The 21,686-nt window shown below is 41.8% G+C and overlaps 1 protein-coding gene and 1 long non-coding RNA gene across 2 annotated transcripts in view; both read right to left on the reverse strand.

Annotated features, from left to right (window-relative positions):
- Positions 1–552: 552 nt before the first annotated feature.
- Positions 553–5,656, reverse strand: LOC147030186 (uncharacterized). Its single transcript, XM_085873989.1, has 3 exons — positions 4,450–5,656; positions 3,127–3,287; positions 553–2,383 (listed from the first exon to the last, which is right to left on the reverse strand). Exons 1-3 carry the CDS (start codon positions 5,060–5,062, stop codon positions 2,162–2,164), a joined length of 996 nt encoding a protein of 331 aa, XP_085730115.1. The 5' UTR covers positions 5,063–5,656; the 3' UTR covers positions 553–2,161.
- Positions 5,657–8,765: 3,109 nt separating this feature from the next.
- Positions 8,766–21,686, reverse strand: part of LOC147030187 (uncharacterized) — a 13,645-nt gene continuing 724 nt past the window's right edge. Inside the window, exons 2-3 of the long non-coding RNA XR_015056253.1 lie at positions 17,237–17,404; positions 8,766–9,799 (exon numbers count right to left, since the gene is read on the reverse strand). This is a non-coding gene — a long non-coding RNA (uncharacterized LOC147030187). The remainder of the gene's footprint in view (positions 9,800–17,236; positions 17,405–21,686) is intronic.

Consider the following 21,686-nt stretch of genomic DNA (forward strand, 5'->3'; position numbering starts at 1 on the left):
ACACACACACACACACACACACACACACACACACACACACACACACACACACACACACACACACACACACACACACGCTTCAACTTTTAGCAATGTATGCAAAAATCTGGTATAATTTATCTTGTGGCCCCAGAACCAAACAATAAATTTACAATGGTCCTCACAGCTCCAGTAGCTCTCACACCCTCCTCCCCCCCCCCACAAGATTAAAAATAAATATAATTTAAAACTTACCCTGCACATTCAAAAACCCCAGATATTTCCTTCCCATTGGTGTTCAGAAACACCTAATCCAAATAAACAGTCCATTCACTGGTAGTGATCCTTTGGTGGTTTGTGTAGCACATGCCCATCCACTTGAGCCTTGGACCCACATGGTCAGGAGTTTGAAGTATGAGCAGATGCCCATTCAGCGAGCTGAGAAAGTTCTCTCAGTCTTTTGTTGTGCAGAGGCACAGCCCTTTCTCTCAGGTACTTTTCCAAGTTTTTTTTTTTTAGCATATTTCAAAAGCTTTGTGAGCCAGTTTAAGTAGCAATACTTTTCTCCAACACCCAGTATACTTTACGATGCCCTGAACGCCGACGTTTCCTGTGGTTTCTATGAACGTGTACCGAGCATTCTGGCGCAGAATACATAATTTAGAGAGTTGTGTACTGGCAGAAGGCTCAGCTGTCATTGTCCATCCATCAACAGTACGAAGGTCACTTTTGAAATCAGGATTTAAAGCGTGTGTTGCTGTAAGAAAACCTCTGTTAAGAAAGGGGAACAAGAATAAAAGGCGAAAATATGATAAAGAAACAGAAACTGGACTATAGAACAATGGTCAAAGGTGCTTTGGACAGAGGAGTCAAAGTTTCGGTTATTTGGATCTAATTGAAAACAGTATGTGAGCTGACAAAAAATTTAAACTTATGAAGAGGCTTTAAACAATTAAGCATGGCAGAGGTTCAATTTCAGTTTGGGGTGTTGTCATATCAAGTCATATCATCAAGTAGTGTTAGAACATTGCTGAAACCTGGTGGCATATTGACTCCAGCAAAGTACAAACAAATTTTAATCCACCATGCTATGCCCAGTGGCGCAATATTTATTGGTCCAAACTTGATCTTTCAGCAAGATAATGATAAAAAACACTCAGCTGAAATAATTAATACTTATTTGCAAAAGAAAAGTTGGAATCCTTTAACACATGGAATGGCCACCTCAAAACCAAGATCTCGATATCACTGAAGCTGTACAGGACTCTTTGGACAAAGAAAAAGTTAAAAAAGAATCCGAGCAACTTCGATGATCTTTGAAAGAAGCGTGGAACACCATTCCACAGAACTTTATAACAAAATTATTTGAAAGTTTCCCTCAACGAATTTCAATGATTTTGAAAGAAAATGGTGGACATACTCGCTCTTAGTTTATATCAAGGTATATTGTGTATAAATTTGGTCATTTGAATGATTTTATTTTTCATAATGGTGTATTTGCATTGAACACAGTTTTAGTTTTCTCATGCATCAGAGTATAAAAATGCAAAATGTCTAAGACTTTTGCACAGCAGTGTATATACAGTATATATCACATCTTTCCATTCTATCAAAGGCAGAAATAAGTTAGAGGACAATATTGTAAGCTTTCATCCCCACACGTCACATTCCTGAGCCGTTACATTGAAATGAATTCAAATATAAATGAGGAACACCCACCACACGTGTATGGGAAAAATGTGACTGATTCTTCTTCCTTTGTTGCGCCATCATTTCTGATCATATCTTTGTCATTGCCATTAAGTGTAACAGACAAAAATATACCGATTTCATTTTAATCCATTCCAAATATGTAATTTATATAAACTCATTGATCAAAATGATAAACAGGCACATTAGCGTGCAAAACACAATGTTTGAATATACTATGGCCTATTACGAGTACAGGCCGTTCATTTACAGGAGCAAATTAACTTTACACTATTCTTTGCTCATGCCACCATTGCTTCTCTCAGTTTATCCTATTATAATTTACGTATGTATATACTGTATTATAATACCATATCTGCTCGTGTTTCTCAGTCCTTGTCCCTTCCCTTTTCCTCACAAGTTGCTCCCTCGCTCTTGGTTTCCCACGCTTTTTCGACACGTGCTCTTAAAACTCGATCCCGTGCTCATGCTCTCAGTCGTCAAACTCCCTCGCAGTTCTCGTTTCCTCTGAGTCTTCATCCGAGTCCCTCCCATCGTCGCTAGCAGGTTCGGTCGGTTCCGATCCGCCACCTGTACAATCCTCTCGATCATGGTTCCGCGTAAACTTGCATCCAGACCGTGCTAATCCTCCACCTTCCTTGCCCTTCTTGCTGCGCTTCCATTTCATGCGTCGGTTCTGGAACCAAATCTTCACCTGAAATTTCCGGTCGTCACAAGGCAACGTGAAAAAGGATAACCTTTCCGAAATAAAACAATATATGAGAGACGATGAAAATGTTATACTAATGAGATATTTACAATAATAAAGACATGCCAAGTTTTTATTATATTTTCCAAAATACAAATTTATGTAATCAATAATGATTTTAAAAGGGGATTTTTTTTAATATGTAGGCCTATGCCTCGTTATACTTTTTGATTTCTTGGAATATTGTGAAGATCAAGTTTTTAGAACATTTTTGATTGCTCTACATAGTCATTTTGATCAGTTGTACTTCGTTAGAGTTTGGAAACATTATCAAGACCTTCACAAGACCCTGTGGCAAACCATACCACAGGCCTACCTCCAAAACAAATCAAACCCACACATAAAGGGAAGGCCTAAACATTATTTGCGTTTCAATCCAAGAGAGAGAGTTGTGAGTAATGTACGGGAAGATACAGTCGGATCTTTGATATGGAGACATAAATGCTGGAATACAACAACCGGTTCAGTATCCCCTCTGTAGGCTTATTCCAAACGCTCTGAAAAAGCACCCTGGATAGTCAAAATAATTAAATAAAAAATAAAAGATAAATTAACGAGACGTAAATCATGCCCAACAAGTGAATCTCTCAACAAGCACAATTAGGTCTTGTGAGGAACAATTATTATTCAAATAATAAACCAGCATGGTTGAATGAGATGCAGTGGCACACAGATATTTGACTTCACACCTGAGTCTCAGTAAGCATGAGTGACGTTGCTACCTCGAAGCGCTTGGGCCTCGACAGGTACTTGTTTTGGCGGAAGTGGTGCTCAAGTGCGAGCAGCTGCTGAGATGTAAATGCAGTGCGTGGCCTTCGGCATTTTCCAAGCAGTCCAGTGTGGGCCGGTGCTGTAGGAGAAGAACGCACAACGTGCAGTAATATGGTCATTGGATATACAACTGATGTGGACCAAGTCTGTAGCCTGATATAAAGCAGAACTAATGTAACATGTGCTGTTTTAATAAAGTTCTGACAACAGACAACAGTTATGTAAGAAGGTGCAAGAGCAGTGTCATTTTTGGCCCCGCCCCCTGGAGCAAGGTCAAAAGGTCAAATACCGAAAAATGCAATTACAGGCACATTTTAAAACATTTTTAAATGAAACTTTGTATTTGCAATCAACATTGGGAGGCATAAAATGTTTAACGATTTTTTGGATTTGACCCCCGATTCATTCCCCATGGGGTGGGGACTTAAAGTCACAGGGGTCAAAACGGAAAACAAATTTCAACTCAAAATTTGATATTGAGTCATTCCTGGTGGAACTTTTTTCTTTCCCATCTTTCAACCTTGCTTGAGGTGGGACACGTGGGGATATGCGATGGTGCATCATTCGACTTCGATCGAGTTGCTGTTGTATCCCATACCATCCCGTTCTGTGCTTGACAGGTGGGTATTGCTACGAGTTATTAATAAATGTCCTTCGCTTGTCCTGTTATCCAAAGTTTGGCCAAATGTCGCTTTTACATCAATGGCAAGGACTGTTGTGAGGAAAATGCTAAGACAAGTACGCAAGCAAGGTGATTGTGACATAAACAATCAAATGACTGACAATGACGATTTAAAAAATACATATATATTATGGACAATTGTTTTCCAAAATTTTGGGCTCGAATATTTTAATTCTTAAGGTGTACGTTTTATATATAGCTTTATTTATTTTATGGCCAATGTTAACGCAACACGGCGTCGTCACGAAATCAAGCTGTCCGATGACCCTGCAATCGGAATATGCGGGTACACCGGTTTAAATTCAACCACATATTTTGTAATAAAATTCCTTGAATAAATCAATCACTGCAGCACTGGAGCTAAATGTAGATTGTAGATGAAGGTAGTGTAATGTATAATTATTAATAACGTGTGTACCGCTAACGAACGAATCTACTGCCTTTCGTGCTCCTGAACTGCTCGCTGTATTTTAAATAAATCGTGCGGAGTCGAGTAAATTGGGCGAATTATATAATCGGTGAAATCGGTGAAACTACAGCACCGTTGGCTGGTTCTTACACGGGTAGTCGTGCAGAGAGCTGTGGAGCAGAGAGCCCGGCGCGCCACGCAGCCACGACGGCTCTGCGGGGAAGGCTCCAAGAGGTCCCCCTTTTAAGCGATCAGAGGGCCGGGAAAAGGCCACGTAAGGCAAAGGCTGGAAATGCGCGGGAAGAGCCAACTCCGGACACAGTGAGTACCCGTACAAGGCAGGAGCCGCGCCAATGCGCTCGCTATGTAGCGTCCGGGTCGAACTTGCAAACGGAGCCGGCAAGCCTGACTTGGGCACCGGGCAACTTTCAGAGCCCGAGTGCGGTGACGTCGAGGAGTCAAGGGCTCGGGGTGCGGGGCTCCGAGTGGCTTGCTGCATGAGCGCAAGTGGGAATGCAGGCAGTGGGCGATGTTCGTCCGCCAACAACGCGTCAATCCTGAAACTCCTGGACTTGTCCATGGAGCGAGCGTAGGAGCCACCGGGTAGGCTCTCCGACTGTCCCGCGTCCGCTCGACACGTGAATGTGGGAGCTCGGCTCCCGAGCCCCTCTTGGCAGCCTACTGGGTGCTTAGCGATGAACTCCACACACGAGTCGTGATCCAAACCCACGCCGAACACGATCTGTGCTCCTGCCGGTTCCATATAATTCCTTTCTTTGTCTATAGTATGGATGTTTTTTTCCCACTCGTTTGTTTCGGCTTCTTTCGTTTTTGTTCCAATCGAACCCGGTGTTTTACTCACGTCTGTCCTTAATTTCTCCCTTCATTTACCTTCCCGTTTTCACGACCTATCCCACTACACTTCTCTGTCTTTGCCTCTTCCTTGTCCTCTCTTGCTCTCTCTCTCTCTCTTACTGACTTCGTTTTTCCCTCTCCCCTCTCTCCGCCTCTTTCTCGTCGTATTCCACCCCCGTACCATTCCACCAACTTCACCACCACGACGACCAGAAAGCTTACGAGCCAATTCCTATTGGCTCCAACTCAGGATCGATTAAATCTGGCTGCACGGGCCCGGTCAAACGCTGCTCCAGGGATAATCCGCGTAATTAACTAATCACTCCACCATTTGCACGCGCGCTCTGCACCGTGTCCGCTCCAAGCGGCTCCCTGCCTCGCTCGAGGCACATGCGGCACTCGAATCATGAATTCGTCGGGAAACTTGTCCATTTGGCCGTACCGTGGCCTTTGTCGCCATATCAATATTATCTACTGTCATCCCCGCACCTGGGCAACACGACGACGTCGTTATTATACGTGTGGAATTAAAAATAACAAAATATTATACTAATATTAGAAATCAGGCATGATATATGAACACACATTTTATCTTATATATAAAGCTCTTTCAAACCACTGACTCACTGACTGACATTAAAGATCGGGGCCTTCCAGGTGACGTAGAAAGTTGAAATTGTGTGTGCCGATGGACATTGAAGCCAGTACACCAGAAAAACAAAAATCACAAAATCATCTGACAACATCCATAAATGAAAATATAAATAATTTTAAAAAAAAAGAAAAAGAGCAATCAGATTGAAGACCCTTGCCAGGACTTGTTTTGTGTGGCGTATTTTGTGTGGCGTATTTTGTGTGGCGTATTTTGTGTGGCGTTTGTGTACTGATGTGTTGCGTAATTAATGAGACATAATTAGAACTGCCACTTTATAACTGCTGGCAATGATGACCAGGTAACCAAGACATCCGTTTTGATGCAACCCCACTTGGATTGGACGCCTTACCCTGACCCATGATGTTTATCATTATTCAATTTAATTCAAAATGGGATTAAAATAAATTCAAGTCAAATCAAATGGAAGACCAAATAGGTTCAGTCCTGCGTTGGAGTAATCAGAAGGAACCCGAACAAGCAAAAAAGCAAAGATGAAGTCATCAGGAGGAACCTGGATAGGATTCTGGGTTCAGCTGCTACTGCTCTACCTTCAAACCCATCCAGGCACAGACAAATGAGCCTTACTCAAAAAAAAAAAGTATATACATCAAAAAAAAAAATACAAAAGTATATACATAGAATAGGTGTACCATATCATATGTACCATATCAAGATGTGTACCATATGCCCCGGTTAAAATAGGTGTACCATATCCCTGTGTCGTAAGAGGCGACCAGGGTTGCGTCAGGAAGGGCATCCGGCGTAAAACCTGTGCCAAATCATAATGGATGATCCGCTGTGGCGACCCCTAACGAGAGGAGGAGGAAGAAGGAGGAGGAAGAAGGAGGAGGAGGAGGAGGAGAAGGAGGAGGAGGAGGAGGAGGAGGAGGAGGAAAAGGAGAAGAAGGAGAAGAAGAAGAAGAAGAAGAAGAAGAAGAAGAAGATTATACTGGCTGCCAGACCATGCATCCAATCAAGTTGAAATTTAAAACATGTATTCTCCATCAATACTAGATCAGAATTGTGAAATTTCATGTCGATTGATGAAGCGGTTCCAGAGAGAACATTATTTAATATTTTTCTTCAATCCAATATATGCCAAACCAAGTCATCTGTCAATGATTCCTTCACAAACCTCTACACCCACGACTTGGGGAACATTTATGTGAAATTTCCCCTCAATCTGTCCAGCCGTTCTGGAGAAGAAGATATTTTATAGGTGTTTGGGTAAATCAAATATAGCTGCCAAACCATGTGACCTATGATGTCAGATGGGTGAACCTTTTGTTTCTCATGGATAGGCGGTCATACCTGTAAAGTTTCGCCTCGATCTGTTCAGCCACTTCAGAGAAGATTTTTGAAGGTTTAAAAAAAATAAAATAAATGGCTACCGAATCACGTCATTTTTTTTTTTCTGTGGAACATTTTATCCCTAGATGACCCTCAAAAATTTTCAAACTGATCAGATGTAGCGTTCTCGATATGCAATTATGACCTCATAATGAAGGCACATATGACGTCAATAAAAAGAATCACACTTATTCCCGATGAGGAGTACTTTCCATGTGCCAAGTTTCAATTTTTTCCTTTATCTTCAAGGACCGACGAGGGTGTATATTTACAGTGAGTGGTCAGCATCTTGTCAAGGTGGAGATAGGAGGTCTTTAGCATCTTGCTCCCCCAATCATAATTTCTATCAGAACCCACAGCCTTTCGCTTCCTCCACAATGCTTTCGAATAAAATGAACATGTCTTTCTCTGCAAAACAGATAAAGCAAAAGTGTTTCATGAAAATATGGTGGAGAATGCGGAATTAAATGTTATATTGATTAAACTACACCAAATTTTAACGTTTACAGCGACATCACACTTCATGCCTTTAGTTTTAATTTCTCACTTCTAACTATCATCACCATTTTTTTAATAACAATTGATTTTAAAAATTAAATTGTGGAAACAGGACACATAAAAAAATGAGGGTTTCAGTCAGATATTTTAAAACACCAAGCCACAAACTTACTGTCACCCCTCATACCGTACGTGCAAGTACAGTATGCTGTTGTGAGAGAATTGCAGATGGGATGGCAAACCCTCCCCAACCGAAGGCTCCCCAATAAGGTAGATTTATGGGCATTTTCGGTATGAAGGGCTCAAACGTCGCCATAAATTTATACTCTTCCTTTGTTTTATATTTCATATTCTCATCTCTAATTTGATGGGCACGCTTTTTATCATTCCAAAGTGACACGAGTTCATTTTTCACGACAATAACCCCCCCCCTCCCACTTTAAATATCCCTTCATTCAAATTCATTGGATTATCTCCCACTGGGAATTCCCACGCGTGTGTACACGTGATGTTAAATACGTCACGCACGTCCATGTGTTAAATACGTCACGCAAAGTTAAATATGTCATGCACGTCCATGCGTGCACAGGCCCTGGATATAATGCTATTGCATTTACGCCTTGTGTAGTTGTTGTTCTTGATGATAATGATGATGATATTGAATGCGTGCGGACTGGGATGAAGTTCTGAATTTGGCTCGCCGGTTGCATTTTCAGGATACCGAATAACTCGCCTCCTTTCGGGAAATACACCTTGGAATCTCGACGTGAAATGCACCTTGGAATCTCGACATGAAATGCACCTTGGAATATCGACGTGAAATGCACCTTGGAATCTCGACGTGAAATGCACCTTGGAATCTCGACGCGAAATGCACCTTGGAATATCGACGCGAAATGCACCTTGGAATCTCGACGCGAAATGCACCTTGGAATATCGACGCGAAATGCACCTTGGAATCTCGATGCGAAATGCACCTTGGAATCGCGATGCGAAATGCACCTTGGAATCTCGACGTGAAATGCACCTTGAAATATCGACGTGAAATGCAGCTTGGAATCTCGACGTGAAATGCACCTTGAGATCTCAATGTGAAGTACACATTGGGAACGTCCACCAACGACTAATGCATGCTGATGCATTGCCCTGCATGCAAGGCACCAAGGTGAGAGTTTATAGCTGCGTCGAAATTCGAACTCAAAGATGAGTGCACATACCTCCAAGCAGGCTGGCCGGATTAAGGCTATGAGGGGCCAAAGGCTAATACGAGGGAGCATCATTGGCTGAGGGCACAGCTGTGCCACTGATACAGTTCCTGTTTTAGGTCAGGGAATGAATTTGTAATTTGGTCATGTAAGAGACATACAGGTAAGCTGGCCATAGCTTATCGACTCTTCATGAATGACACTATGGGATCTTTAATGTCCACCAACTAATGCGGGCAGATGGGACGCCCAGTTTCACGTCCATCCGAGGGAGGGCACACACATTGATGAATCACCCTATCTGTGAAACACCATGATGACAGCTTATGCCTGGGACAGGATTCAAACCCAGGGTAGATAGGTGAGAAGTGAGTGTGTGTACCTCCAGGCCACCATAAAGATGGTAACGGTGATTTGCCCCTTGTCCTTTAATTTTCATTTTGCTCCACATTCTTTTTGTTCATCTTCAAATAAAGTGCAGACACCCCCAATGAGTATGATCACACTGAAGGGGTTTTTAAGCCGAAATAGTTTTCATTCTCACTTCCGCTGTGGAAAACTCATGAATGATGTCACAATTCAAATACCTGATAATTTCAGTGTCAATACTCAAGAGGGATAAAGCAACAAGATGCTCTTCAATCATGGTGAATCAGAGCACACATTAACCCTTCTTAGAAGAGAGAAGGATCTGCAGCAAGTGAAGTTGCAGGAGGTTGATCATTTTCATCAGGTGCAGTAGGTTCACTCATATTGGATATCTGAAAGGTACTCACCTGAACTTCTTCACTGGATTTATTAGGAGCAAAAAGGTCCTCAGAGATGGTGTACCTTTTCAGTGCCACATCCTGTCTTTGCTACCTTTGTTCGGATTCCTTTAATTTTGCCAGCCTCCTTTCTTCGAAAGACTGGTCGATCAATCATCACTCCACAAGATCTGGAAAAAAACGAGATTGCAAAATTTGAGGACTGAAAAATATGAGGGCCAAAGGCTATATCTAGCCTGATTAGCCTGTAGGTTAATCCGTCCTTGCCTCCAAGCTATCCTGCCAGCATAGTGTGCATCATACAAGCAAAAAAAGATCAGGAGTTGGTTTGGAGTGTGCATGGCACAATAGTGCCTTGCCAACACCAGTCACCACACAATTTTGCAGTGGAGAGCTTCTTTGCTGTTCCTGTCGGTCGGACAGCTGATACTAATCACGAGAATCGTAATGAAAATCAATATTATACATTCTTCCACTGTCAGAAAAAAAAGAATAGTGGGGCAACTTCGCATAACAATTGTGCATTTTGTGAGGAAAGCACCAAATTTGGCACACGAGTAGCCTATCATATTATCAACAGATTTGGATATTGGGCCATCTCAAATTCAGCCGTTGATGGCTGTGGCAGCCATTTTCCACTGCCATCAAAAATTTTGAGATGGCCCAATATCCAAATCTGCTCATAATATGATAGGCTACTCGTGTGCCAAATTTGGTGCTTTCCTCACAAAATGCACAATTGTTATGCTATATTTAGCTAAGTTGCCCCACTAGAAATGGAAAACACAAATCACAATTGCTTTGAGGAGTTATACAATATAGCTGCTTGTTTATTGATCACTCGACTATTAGGTGAACGCTGCAAATGCACTGTGCACGCTACTATAATAGGTGTCGCACCTGCCAGGTGAGAAAAGGAGGCAAAGAATGGGCACAATCGTCGACCTGTTGGTAAAAGCAAACATAACACGCAAGGAAACCCACCTTTATTTGCGAATTTATCCCATCAACCACAGGAGAAACCTCCTTGGAAATGTGGCGTGAGGTTTAATAGTTACTGTGTATGAATGGACTGATGGAGTGGGATGGAGAAATGTACGGTTATGTATCACTCCGCATGCAGCTCACCCCTGCACGCTCACCGTCCCATATTCCTCCGCTGCACTGTCAACCACAACGGTTCCTTTTGAGTGGGGTTTTTAGGAAATTGCTGCCATAAAAGAGACCTTGTTGGCAAAGCTGTGCGGCTAATTAAGCTCTCAACTCGGGCGCGGACAATCGCAATGCGTTCCCCGAGGGAACACCTTATATTTGATGGAGCAATCGACGGCACGTTGAGAGAAATTATTGTGTTTGACCTGAAGGTAGATAATTACAGCTGCCTTGTTTTCTTTCACAGATAATGAAGCGCTTTTTACACCAATGTTTACCATGGTGTTGCAATAACGAATATACGTGCTCATTGTACGCTAACGATGTACAATGTGTTGTCACAATGATAGCAATCAAACTGTCGGCTTCCACACGACTTCAACCTACCTACCTCTTTTATGCACTTTGTTATAGGGAATAGGGTTGCCACCACGTCATGCGATTATGATGTCATTGCAGAGTCCTTACATTCGACGATATCAGGGAACACAATCACATAGATTTTCAATAAATAACGATTCGAAACCATTTGGACTGGAAGGTTTACTGCCTTTTTTGTTATATTCTTAATCAGATTCATTCCGAAAACTTTTGTTAAAAATTTGAATCACTCAAGAGGTCATGAAGATGAAGACTCTTTTTTATGAATGAGATTGAATTACTAAGTTATACAAACGTAATTATGTTGTTGGTGAATGTTTCCCTTAATAAGAAGGTACCAAATATATACCTTGACCTTCATAACCTGCTTCTTATGACATCCACTTAACGTGGTGACATGATGAGATCTTTCCAGTGTTCTCGATTGTACATAGCGTTGACTTGATCAACACCACTCAGGTGGGTGTCCTTTTCGGTTTCTTGGCAAGGGTTATACCGAGTAGTTTGCCATTGCCTTTCCAGCAGTAGTTACAGCAGGACATTTCTCTTATTGCTCTCTTGGTTTCTTTCAAAGATAACGAATCGTTTTTTATATCAATGTTTACCATGGTGTAGTAATAACGAATATACGTGTTCATTGTATGCTAACAATGTTATATACATTCGAGGTGGTACCTGGTGTTTTAAAAACAAAATTTGCATGCCATGTCGAGGCTCGTGTAAGTGCGAACACACAGAACATATAATAAGGCAGGAGACAAGAGGGGGGAGTTGAGGGAAACACAAAATAGTGGGGAACAGAGACAATAGGGGATCAGTGGAAGGGAGAAGGATGGGGTGGGGTACACAGGGTAAACAAGATGGACACTACAGGGACTTTTAGGAAGGAAAACAGGGACTTGAAGGAGGTGGGTTTTAGGTGGATTAACGGAGGTATAAAAGATGATTTTGTATGGGGGAAGATATGAGATGGTGGTGAACAGCTGTTTTGAAGACCTGGAGGGAAGAGTGGGATTGAAGAGAGTGTGGGAGTTTGTTCCAGAGGCAGGAAAAAAGAGGAATGAAAGAGTGAATGTGAGCAGCGATTCTTGGTTTTGGCAGTTTCACCAGAAGAGGGTTTTTGGCGAGGTTGAGAGGTTAAAAAGAACAGAGAGGGTGAGCAAGCACAGCAGAGCAGGTTTTAAGGACACATGGACTATTGCCATATGGACCAGTTGCAGAATCTGAGTCAAGGTTCGACACCAAGCTCTCCACCTTGTCAGGAGAAAAGGACACAGATTCCAGGAACAACTGGGTGTGACTGGGTAAGGAGGGTGCACAAAGCGATGGGTTTGGGACACAAGATTTAGAAGCAAACACGGAGTTTAGGCATTCAGCCTTTTTGCATGCAGTGTCAGCTGTGCAGTCATTCGAGGTAAGGGAGGGGATGGAGGGGGAACATACACAAGAAGCAGACTTAACCAAGAGGGAGACAGGTTTGAGAGTTCAGACTTGAGATGAGAAAGATGTGGTTTTCTGGCTCTCCTGAGGGTAGACACCATTTGTTCCGAGCTTTGTGGAAAGAACTGAGATTGCCTTCAGAAGGATTTGCCTTCCATGAGGGAAAGTCAAGTTGTTTCAGGACAACAGCCTAACCACAAGCTTCAGTGTACCATGGGTGGGAGGAAGGGTAGGACAATTGAAGACGAGATGGGATAAATCTGTGCATGAGAGAGAGCAAATTTCTTTGAAAAAATTCCCAAGATGAGTTGATGTGGGTGAGAGTACAAATGGGAGACTAGTCAAGAATTTTGATGGCTGCTTGAAGACCCTGCCACTTGGCCTGGGTGAAATCGGCCAGACTAGTCAGCACTGAGGTGGTTCTCTAATAACAGCCAGAGAGATGACCGCTTTAACAAGCATGTGGTCAGATGAACCTATTTTTTTCTGGGAAATCAGTGAAAACCCAATCCAAAAGAGACAGAGTACCGTTGGTTGAGATCAGAGTCGGGTAATTGACAGATTGAGTCAGTCCCAATGAGTCACAGAAGTCTTTGCTGAAGAGCCATGGCAGGTGAGGAAGGTACCCACACCCAGCGAACTGGCATGATGACAATTGAAGTCACTACATATGAGGAAGAGGGAGTTTGGATGAGAGGATAGAAATTGGTCCATGTTTTCGTTGAGTGAGATGAAAATGGAGTCATCACTGTTTGGTGGATGGTACAACACAAATATAGACAAGAGGTGGGAGCGGAGGGGAAGTCGTAGCCAGAGGTATTCGTGGGGGTGTGGAGGAGTGAGGGCATTGCATGGAGAGTGAGGAATAGAGTTTTTGATAAGGAGAGCAACTGTGCCACCAGGACAAGGCTCAGGTTTATCATATCGGATGAGGGAATAACCAGAGAGAGAAACTAAGGCATCGGAGACGTCTTGAAAGAGGAAAGTTTCTGTGAAAGAGACTATGTCTGGTTTGTCAGTGGCAACCTGTCTGGAGATATCAGTCAGGACAGAGTGAAGACCATCGATGTTTGAGGTCCACACTGTTAAGGAAGAGGAAGGGGAGGAGGCTTTGGTTTTATGAGAGGAGAGGGGGGGGAGGGTAGTGAGAGGGAGGTGAGGTTGAGGTAGTGAGAGTTGTTGACAGATTGCAGAAGAGCTATGGGAGAGGATAAAGGGTGAGGTGGTGAAGGGGTGAGTTGCAGTGGAGAGTAATAAGAGAGGGGGAAAAAGGGAAGTGGAAAATTGGAGGAGGTGGAGGAATGAGCTGGAAGAGAGAGGGTGGGGGAAGGAGGCAGCTATATGGATGTGAAGGAGGGCAGCTTTTAGAAGGGGGAGTGAGGGGGGGAGACCTGAAATGGAGGGGTAAGGGGAAAGGGGGGTATAAGGAGGGGGTATTACAGAGAAGGAGTTAAGAGGAGGTAGATATAAAGAGGTGGGATGAATTTGCACTGAAGTTGGAAAAAAAAGAACGATTAATAATAGCAGATGAACAAGCATTGCAAAATGGGATTTTTAAAATCTGGTCAGAGATTTGTTTAAACACATTGGAAGATGGATGGAGAACAGAACAATTTCGAGAATGGAGGAAGGAAGCTTTGCAACAGGTGGAATTTTTCAACACGGGATGAAGGGAGGGCCAAATTGAAATCAAAATTTTGAAGAAGAGGAGAAGTATGACAGAGAGAGGAAGTTGAAACATTTTAAGACTTTTTTTTGAAGATTAGGGAATTGGAGGGCAGAGTGAAGGAAGAGTTTGAAGAAAAATTATTGAAGGTGAGTGGTGAATACCTTCACGATAAAAGTGGGATTGGAAATGTGGAAAGGGAAGAAGACGAAGGAAGAGGAAGAGTCCGTCGAGAAGGTTAGGGAAGGGAAAGGTGAAAAGGAAAAAAGATTCTTGTTTATTAATTTATTATTTTTATTATTATATATTTTTTTTCTAACTTAAGACATGAAACGGAGGGTATACTTGGGAGGAAATAAAAACTGAAGGCAATAATGAGAAAATACAACAAGATCATGAACACAGTTGGGAAGAAGAATTGTAGGCCTCAAGGAAACCCAATATGAAAATATCAACTAATACTCACCAATTATCATAAGTTTTAACAAAAACCTAACTTGAAACACACAGTAAACATGGAGACAACAAAATAACAGTAAAAATATGACAAAAACGACTGGAAAACTTATCTTTGAGAAGGTCAGCAGAGATCCTGAAAAGAACCAGCCACCGTCACAAGAGAACCCAAACCGGAAGTCCAAGATTACAAGATGAGGACATTGCCCGCAATCTTATAATGCAGTTGGCATTTTGAAGAAATCAAAATTTATTTGGTTTCTATTTTTTGTGGGGGCCGAAAACACTTCCCGACACCCACCTAGGAATGGGGTCAAGGATCATTTAATATTACCTTTCACGTAGCGACAAAAACTTAGGCACTATAGAACAATTTAAGAAAACCGCAAAAATACAACTTTTCTGTTCAAAAATTTCCAAAAATTATTTTTGTCCAAAACACTCCCCATCACTCACTTGATGACCCTCTCAAAGATTGATTTCTCTTTGTGCATAAACTTTTTGGCTGCTGGTTGGTTGCATCATTGGTTAGTGGCACAGCCATGCTGGTGATGTAGTGCCCTGTAACCAGTACACTGGTGCTCATTTTGCTGACCTTGGAAGTATGGACAGGCTGAGTCAACCCCCTGGTGTTAATTCAACAGAAAAACAGGGACTGAACTTAGGACCCTAGGATCCCAAGCCAATGCCCTAACCGCTAAGGCAACACCAGGCTTATTCAAAGTTTGACGAAGATACTTTTGGCCATCTCTGAGAAAAATGGCAAGCAGAGAGACATACAGGCAAGCATCTCTCTTATAGTATATGAGCAGGGGTACCCGGTGTTGCCTCGTCTATTTTTGTGGGGGCCTAAAACACTTCCCTATACCCACGAAGGAATGGGATCGGGGATCATTTAATATTACCTTTCATGTTGCTCGATGTAAAGCCTGAAGCACTCACTATTCCGTTACCGAAAAGCTTGCTATCGCTTGCCAAGCCAGCAGTTCCTTATCACCTGTTTCGATGGAGTGCTTGCTTGAGTGCTTTAGCCACTTGGTGAGCACTCTACAAGCTACTTGGTCATCGAACACATCCCTGCAGTAGCCAGTCGTTGATGGCAACACTTCTGAATTTTCACACAACTCAACGTTGACAACTCTGGCTAATTACGCACAAAATCTTCATTCATTAGCGAACGCAGTGAGCTTCATACTTAACGCGTGCACATGAGAGAATAGGAAACAACAACAACAACAACAACAACACAATACCCCTGACAATTTCGAATCCGTGTCGTTGGCTGTGACCCTTTTGCTTCCGGTTGTTTTTAAACGCTGTGCGGTGTATAAACACGATTGGGTTTTATTTCTATCTTGTGAATATTACTTAACGCGTGCACATGAGAGAATAGGAAACAACAACAACAACAACAACAACAACACAATAACATGGCGATTTTGAATCCATGTCGTTGCCGATGACCCTTTTGCTTCTGGTTTTTTTTTTGTTTCCGGTTTTTGTCATGGGAATGATGCATGCCGGGAGATAAAGGCATCGTCCGAGACATGAAAGACACAAATAATATCAGACATGGTGTATATTTCCTCCACTGATTTTAATAAAGACATCTCCCGCTTCATCAAAAAATAATTTTTAATCGTGATTTACATTATTTGATCGCTGATCCCGAATCCAGGCCAAAGTAACCGGAAATTGCGTATACAGTTGTGAACAAGTTATAGGTAAAGTCAGAAGCGAATGCACGAAGAATTCGACGTTCAATCTAGTATTAATTTTTTTAGATGAGATCATGTTCTAGGCGGTGTAGTTGTCGTTGTGAAGGTAATGTTGAGGTATAATGTTGAGGTAATATTAATTTTTTTAAATGAGATCCTGTTCTAGGCGGTGTAGTTGTTGTTGTGAAGGTAATGTTGAGAACTTTTTTTTTCTTCAGATGAGATCCTGTTCTAGGTGGTGTAGTTGTTGTTGTGAAGGTAATGTTGAGGTAATATTAATTTCTTCAGATGAGATCCTGTTCTAGGCGGTGTAGTTGTTGTTGTGAAGGTAATGTTGAGGTAATATTAATTTTTTTTAGATGAGATCCTGTTCTAGGCGGTGTAGTTGTTGTTGTGAAGGTAATGTTGAGGTAATATTAATTTTTTTTAGATGAGATCCTGTTCTAGGCGGTGTAGTTGTTGTTGTGAAGGTAATGTTAAGGTAATATTTATTTTTTCATAGCAAAAAGACTGTTTACTTTGATATATTTAAGAAGCGAATGCAAGAAGAATTCTACATTCGCTTCTCGGCTTTGCCTATTCCATATTAAACAAATTGCTCATCCATTTATTTGAGTGGTGGATTGCCCAGACCACTGCTTCGATTGTTCCTGAAAAAAACATAACCCAACTTACATGCATGAAGCAAAAACATGCCTACTGCTTATGTGCATATATAATACATCATGGTTATATAGCTAGGATAATTAAAATTGTGAATATGAATGAGACCTCTGAAAACGTCTTAGGCTTACCAGAAAACCAACATGGCAGCCTCAGGATTTTCTTCCTAACCATTGTGGGTGAAGTCAAGCGAACTCTCCAGCCAACGGGTTCGAAGGCTTCATATCCAGGGCCGGATTGAGACATGTGGTGGCCCCTGGGCAGCCTTCAGTAGTGGAGGCCCACCCTACCTTAGAATACTAAAAAGGTGACAAGACTTATTTACAGTCATCCATAAAGTATATTTTTCAAGAACAAAGAATCTGAATAAATATGTCCATCTATAAACATCATGATGACAACACGAGTTGTTTACGTCAAAATTGATGATGCTATGAAGACAAATTTGAATGTTCCCTTTGTAAATCTTATTAATCTCAGTCTCACGTAAGATATCTGTTCACATAAGATACAAGTGAGCACGCTTGACGCGCATGCATGTCCACTGTTTCTCGCCATGATGTGAGCTGAATATACCTCAACAGTTTTGTCGATCAAAGTGCAAACGGCTAAAGCCGGGTTAACAAAACGTAAGCTAACTATTAAAGTAACCTTAAAAATGCAAGGACCATAAATGTAACCTGAAAAATTCGAGGATAATAATAGGAAAGAGACATGCAAAGTCCCATACTCCTATAGAAGTCAACTGACTTCTATATAAAATAGAGAATGAGAGAAGATGAATATCTTATATCTGTTCCACTAACTACCAACGACCATTCAGGCACTCACAAATACATTTTTCCTTACAATTTTTTTTTCATGAAATATGTGGAGGCCCCTGGTTGTGGAGGCCCTGGGCAACTGCCCAGCTTGCCCATGTCTAAATCCAGCCCTGTTCTTATGTATGTAGCTTCATCACGCTTTTAATATACAAGATATTTCTTGTGGAAATGGATCCTCGAGGTTAATTAATGCAAAAAATAGAGCAGATTTTTCCTTAATGAATGTTTAGAATAAGCCTGAAGTAATTGCTTGTGTTTTCAGATATGCATCACCAAAGTGTACATTTGGAGACCTCAAACCCACCCCATTGTGCGTGTCGAAAAATGATCATTTCAGAGAACCTATGTTTAATGTTTTTATCCTCCGTTTCTGTCTTTATAGCATTTTGATGGGCCTCAAGGTGCTATCTTGGCACAAAAAAAAAACATCGTCCTCACCAGGGAACCATGACATGAGGGGGAAAAGGAGTTCACCGTACCTGCCGCCTGGGTGAACTACCAACGGTGAATGAGAGGGGAGGGGTGTAAAACAACATCGATTACATCTTCAAAACTGATCTCAAAAAAGGGTTTGGGCCTGAAACATCGGGGCGGAGAATGTTGGGAATATGACATCAGAGGCTGCGATCATTTTGAGTTCCCCAGAATGGAGGTCATGCCCCACCCAGCTGGCGCCATGTCTACTCCACTGGGTCACTCCCAACCTCTCATCGTCCTTGATGGAACATTTGGCCTGCACAGAATGTTTCTCTTCATGGTGTGAATCAACAGGGTTTGCCTGCATATAGCTTCTTGTCTTGTGACTTCCCCATGTCTCTCTATCCTGTCATATGAGTGAAGGCCTTTAAAGGTCCCCTGACATGCAAATTAAACTTGTTATTTATAAATTAACTTGACCTTCCCAGTGAAGAAATCACCCATGTTTTTTTTTAATCAAAAATGGGATAATTAGAGCAATATTTCGATCATTTCTGGAGCCTTTCACAACTTGCTATGCCCCGCCCCTTAAAAAAATGGACTTCAGAGAATCGCAGCGTGACGTCACATACAGTAACTTGCACAGAGTGGATTAACTCGAGAGTCGAGATGTCGCGTGCCTTAAGGTGCTGTCACAGATTGACGATTTAGCCAGCAATGGCAACGTATAAAAATGTATGTAAAACGTTGGCGTATGCTGAAATTTTGATGTTTTTTTTAAAAGTTTTGGTCGTATGCATAACACATTAGTAATGGGCACAGAACATTTTGTTGTCTTATAGATAACTTATACCAACGAATGCTTAGCCTGTTGTCGGCGTTCACAACCTATGTCCAACGATAGTTTAACTTAGGCATAGCACGCTGCACGTATCGCTGACGAACTCGTGGCGTAGCCTGTTAAAAACCTGCCGTACGCCAATTTAAATCATAACCGCCTGAGAATTGGAAGTGTCAACCACGCAGTCACACCATGACGATTTAGCCAGCGTATGCCGACGTATGAAAAATGTGTCTAAAACGCTGGCACACGTCGAATCCGGTTTGGGTAAGTTGTGTATACGTTAAGAGCACGCTGAAAAACGATGAAGTATGCTGTCATATTTCGTGGTACGTCAAGTACGTCGTGAAATTTCAAGCATGCTGAAAATTTTATGACGTACTCGCCGTATGGCTCACACGTTCCGCTACGCTGGGAATAAGTTGTAGGCACGTTACGCGATCGTTGACACATGTCGACACAAGTTCCTTGAAAGTTACTCATAAGGCGAAACAAGGCGAGGTAATGTTTAGCGTACCCGAAACTTATTTTCTCCATCAAGGCACATTTTCTTTTTTTCTCCTTGGCTCCGTGAATGCACGTGACGAAATATCTGAAGTTGTTGTTTTTTTACTTTATTTTATTTTTTTAGTCTATCATGAATTTTAAAATATATTCGGATATTTGCTTTTAAGTTGAGACATCGACGTTCCAATATCCTCAAACAGAAAATATTAACAGAGGAGGAACGAAGAATAAGACGAGCAAACTGAAGAGGCAATCGGACCTGACGTAACGGCACGTGACGAAATATCGGAAGTTATTGTTTTTTGTTTTTTTTTGTTAACGCTGCCAATACGCCATTATACGGTAGCTGTAAATTAGAAACACGTTCAGTAAGTTCTGTGGTCGTCCGGAAGACGTCAATCAAATACGTCTACATACGTCAATATGTGTTGGAGGTACGTTACACATAGGTTCAAAGCACGTTAGTCATAGGTTAGAAATAAGTTTTGGGTACGCTAATCATTACCTCGACGTGTTTCGACTTATGAGTAACTTACAAGTCATGTACCTCGACGTGTGTCAACGATCGCATAACGTGCCTCGACGTGTGTCAACGATCGTGTAACGTGCCTACAACACGTTACTCATAGGTTATAAATAAGTTTTGGGTATGCTAATCATTACCTCGACGTGTTTCGACTTATGAGTAATTTACAAGTAACGTGTGTCGACATGTGTCAACGATCGCATAACGTGCCTACAACTTATGGCCAGCGTAGCGGAACGTGCGAGTCATACGCTGGCATACGTCGTAAAATTTCAAGCATGCTAAAATTTGAGGACAACCGCAAAGTACAACGATGAAAGCCAGCGTACTACGACGTATGGCAGTGTTTTTCAGCATGCTCTTAATGTTATCAAAACTTACCCATAACGTATTCGACATGTGCCAGCGTTTGACAAATTTTTCATAAGTCGGCTTACGCTGGCTAAATCGTCAAGGTGTGACAGGGCCTTTATACAGTTCTTACAGATTAATTTTGCACATGTTAGTGCAATCTCTGTGATCGTCTTAATTCCAGTGATTGTTTCGCGAAAGTTTTAAACAGTTTTAGCCGTACTTTTGAAAATGCCTGCAAGATGTATCGTAGCAGGATGCAGCAATACAAGCAAAGATGGTGTAAGCCTTCATGTATTTCCGAAAGATGATAATCGTCGGAGAATATGGACATCTAAAGTGAAGCTGACGAGGGGAAACTGGAAAGGCCCCAGCGACACGAGCGTCATTTGCAGCGCCCACTTCGAAGACAGTGACTTTGAGCACGGGCTCTATTCATCCCAACCCCTCATTCCTCACACACAGAGACAAGAAATTATGCTTCTGAGCCGTGTATGCACAACAATCACGAGGAAATTATTTATCCCTTTACTACCTTGTCGTAGTCGTATACAAATCCAATACATGTATGCACAATAAAGGGCTATACCATGTACACAAAATATTAAATTTGACTGTTGAACCTTTCCATTAAAAAAAAAATTACAGGGACATACAAGTAAAATACTAACCAATAATATTGCATCATTTCAAGGCGCAAGGAGATAATTTTAAAATCAAACTGTGAAAAACCTGCACCCACATTTTGCAGCTTATTGAATTGTTCGTTGAAACCAGCCTGCTGGGATAGGTACGATTCCACATACATGCAAGCCAGGTATGGCTGCACTCGACATACATGGGTTTATTCTAAAGTGTAGGTACTGCTTCCATTGGCTTGCTATTCATTAACATTTAGCCAAAATGCTGTAATAAAAGAAAAGGGAAAAAAAATGTTTGCACAACTATGAAAGACAAATTTATCTGTCCTATTACACGTCCTCATAGCCTCGGGACTCTTACGCATTGACTTATACATTGTGTGCATGCTAATACAAGTTACTTGTCAACTCAAGAGTCTAGACGAGGCCGATAAATCCGTCGTCCGTCCGACTAGTCCGATAAATCTGACGTGC

The sequence above is a fragment of the Eptatretus burgeri genome, chromosome 3, assembly GCF_056783735.1.
Source record: "Eptatretus burgeri isolate ZD-2024b chromosome 3, Ebu_testis_v1, whole genome shotgun sequence".
NCBI lineage: Eukaryota > Metazoa > Chordata > Myxini > Myxiniformes > Myxinidae > Eptatretus > Eptatretus burgeri.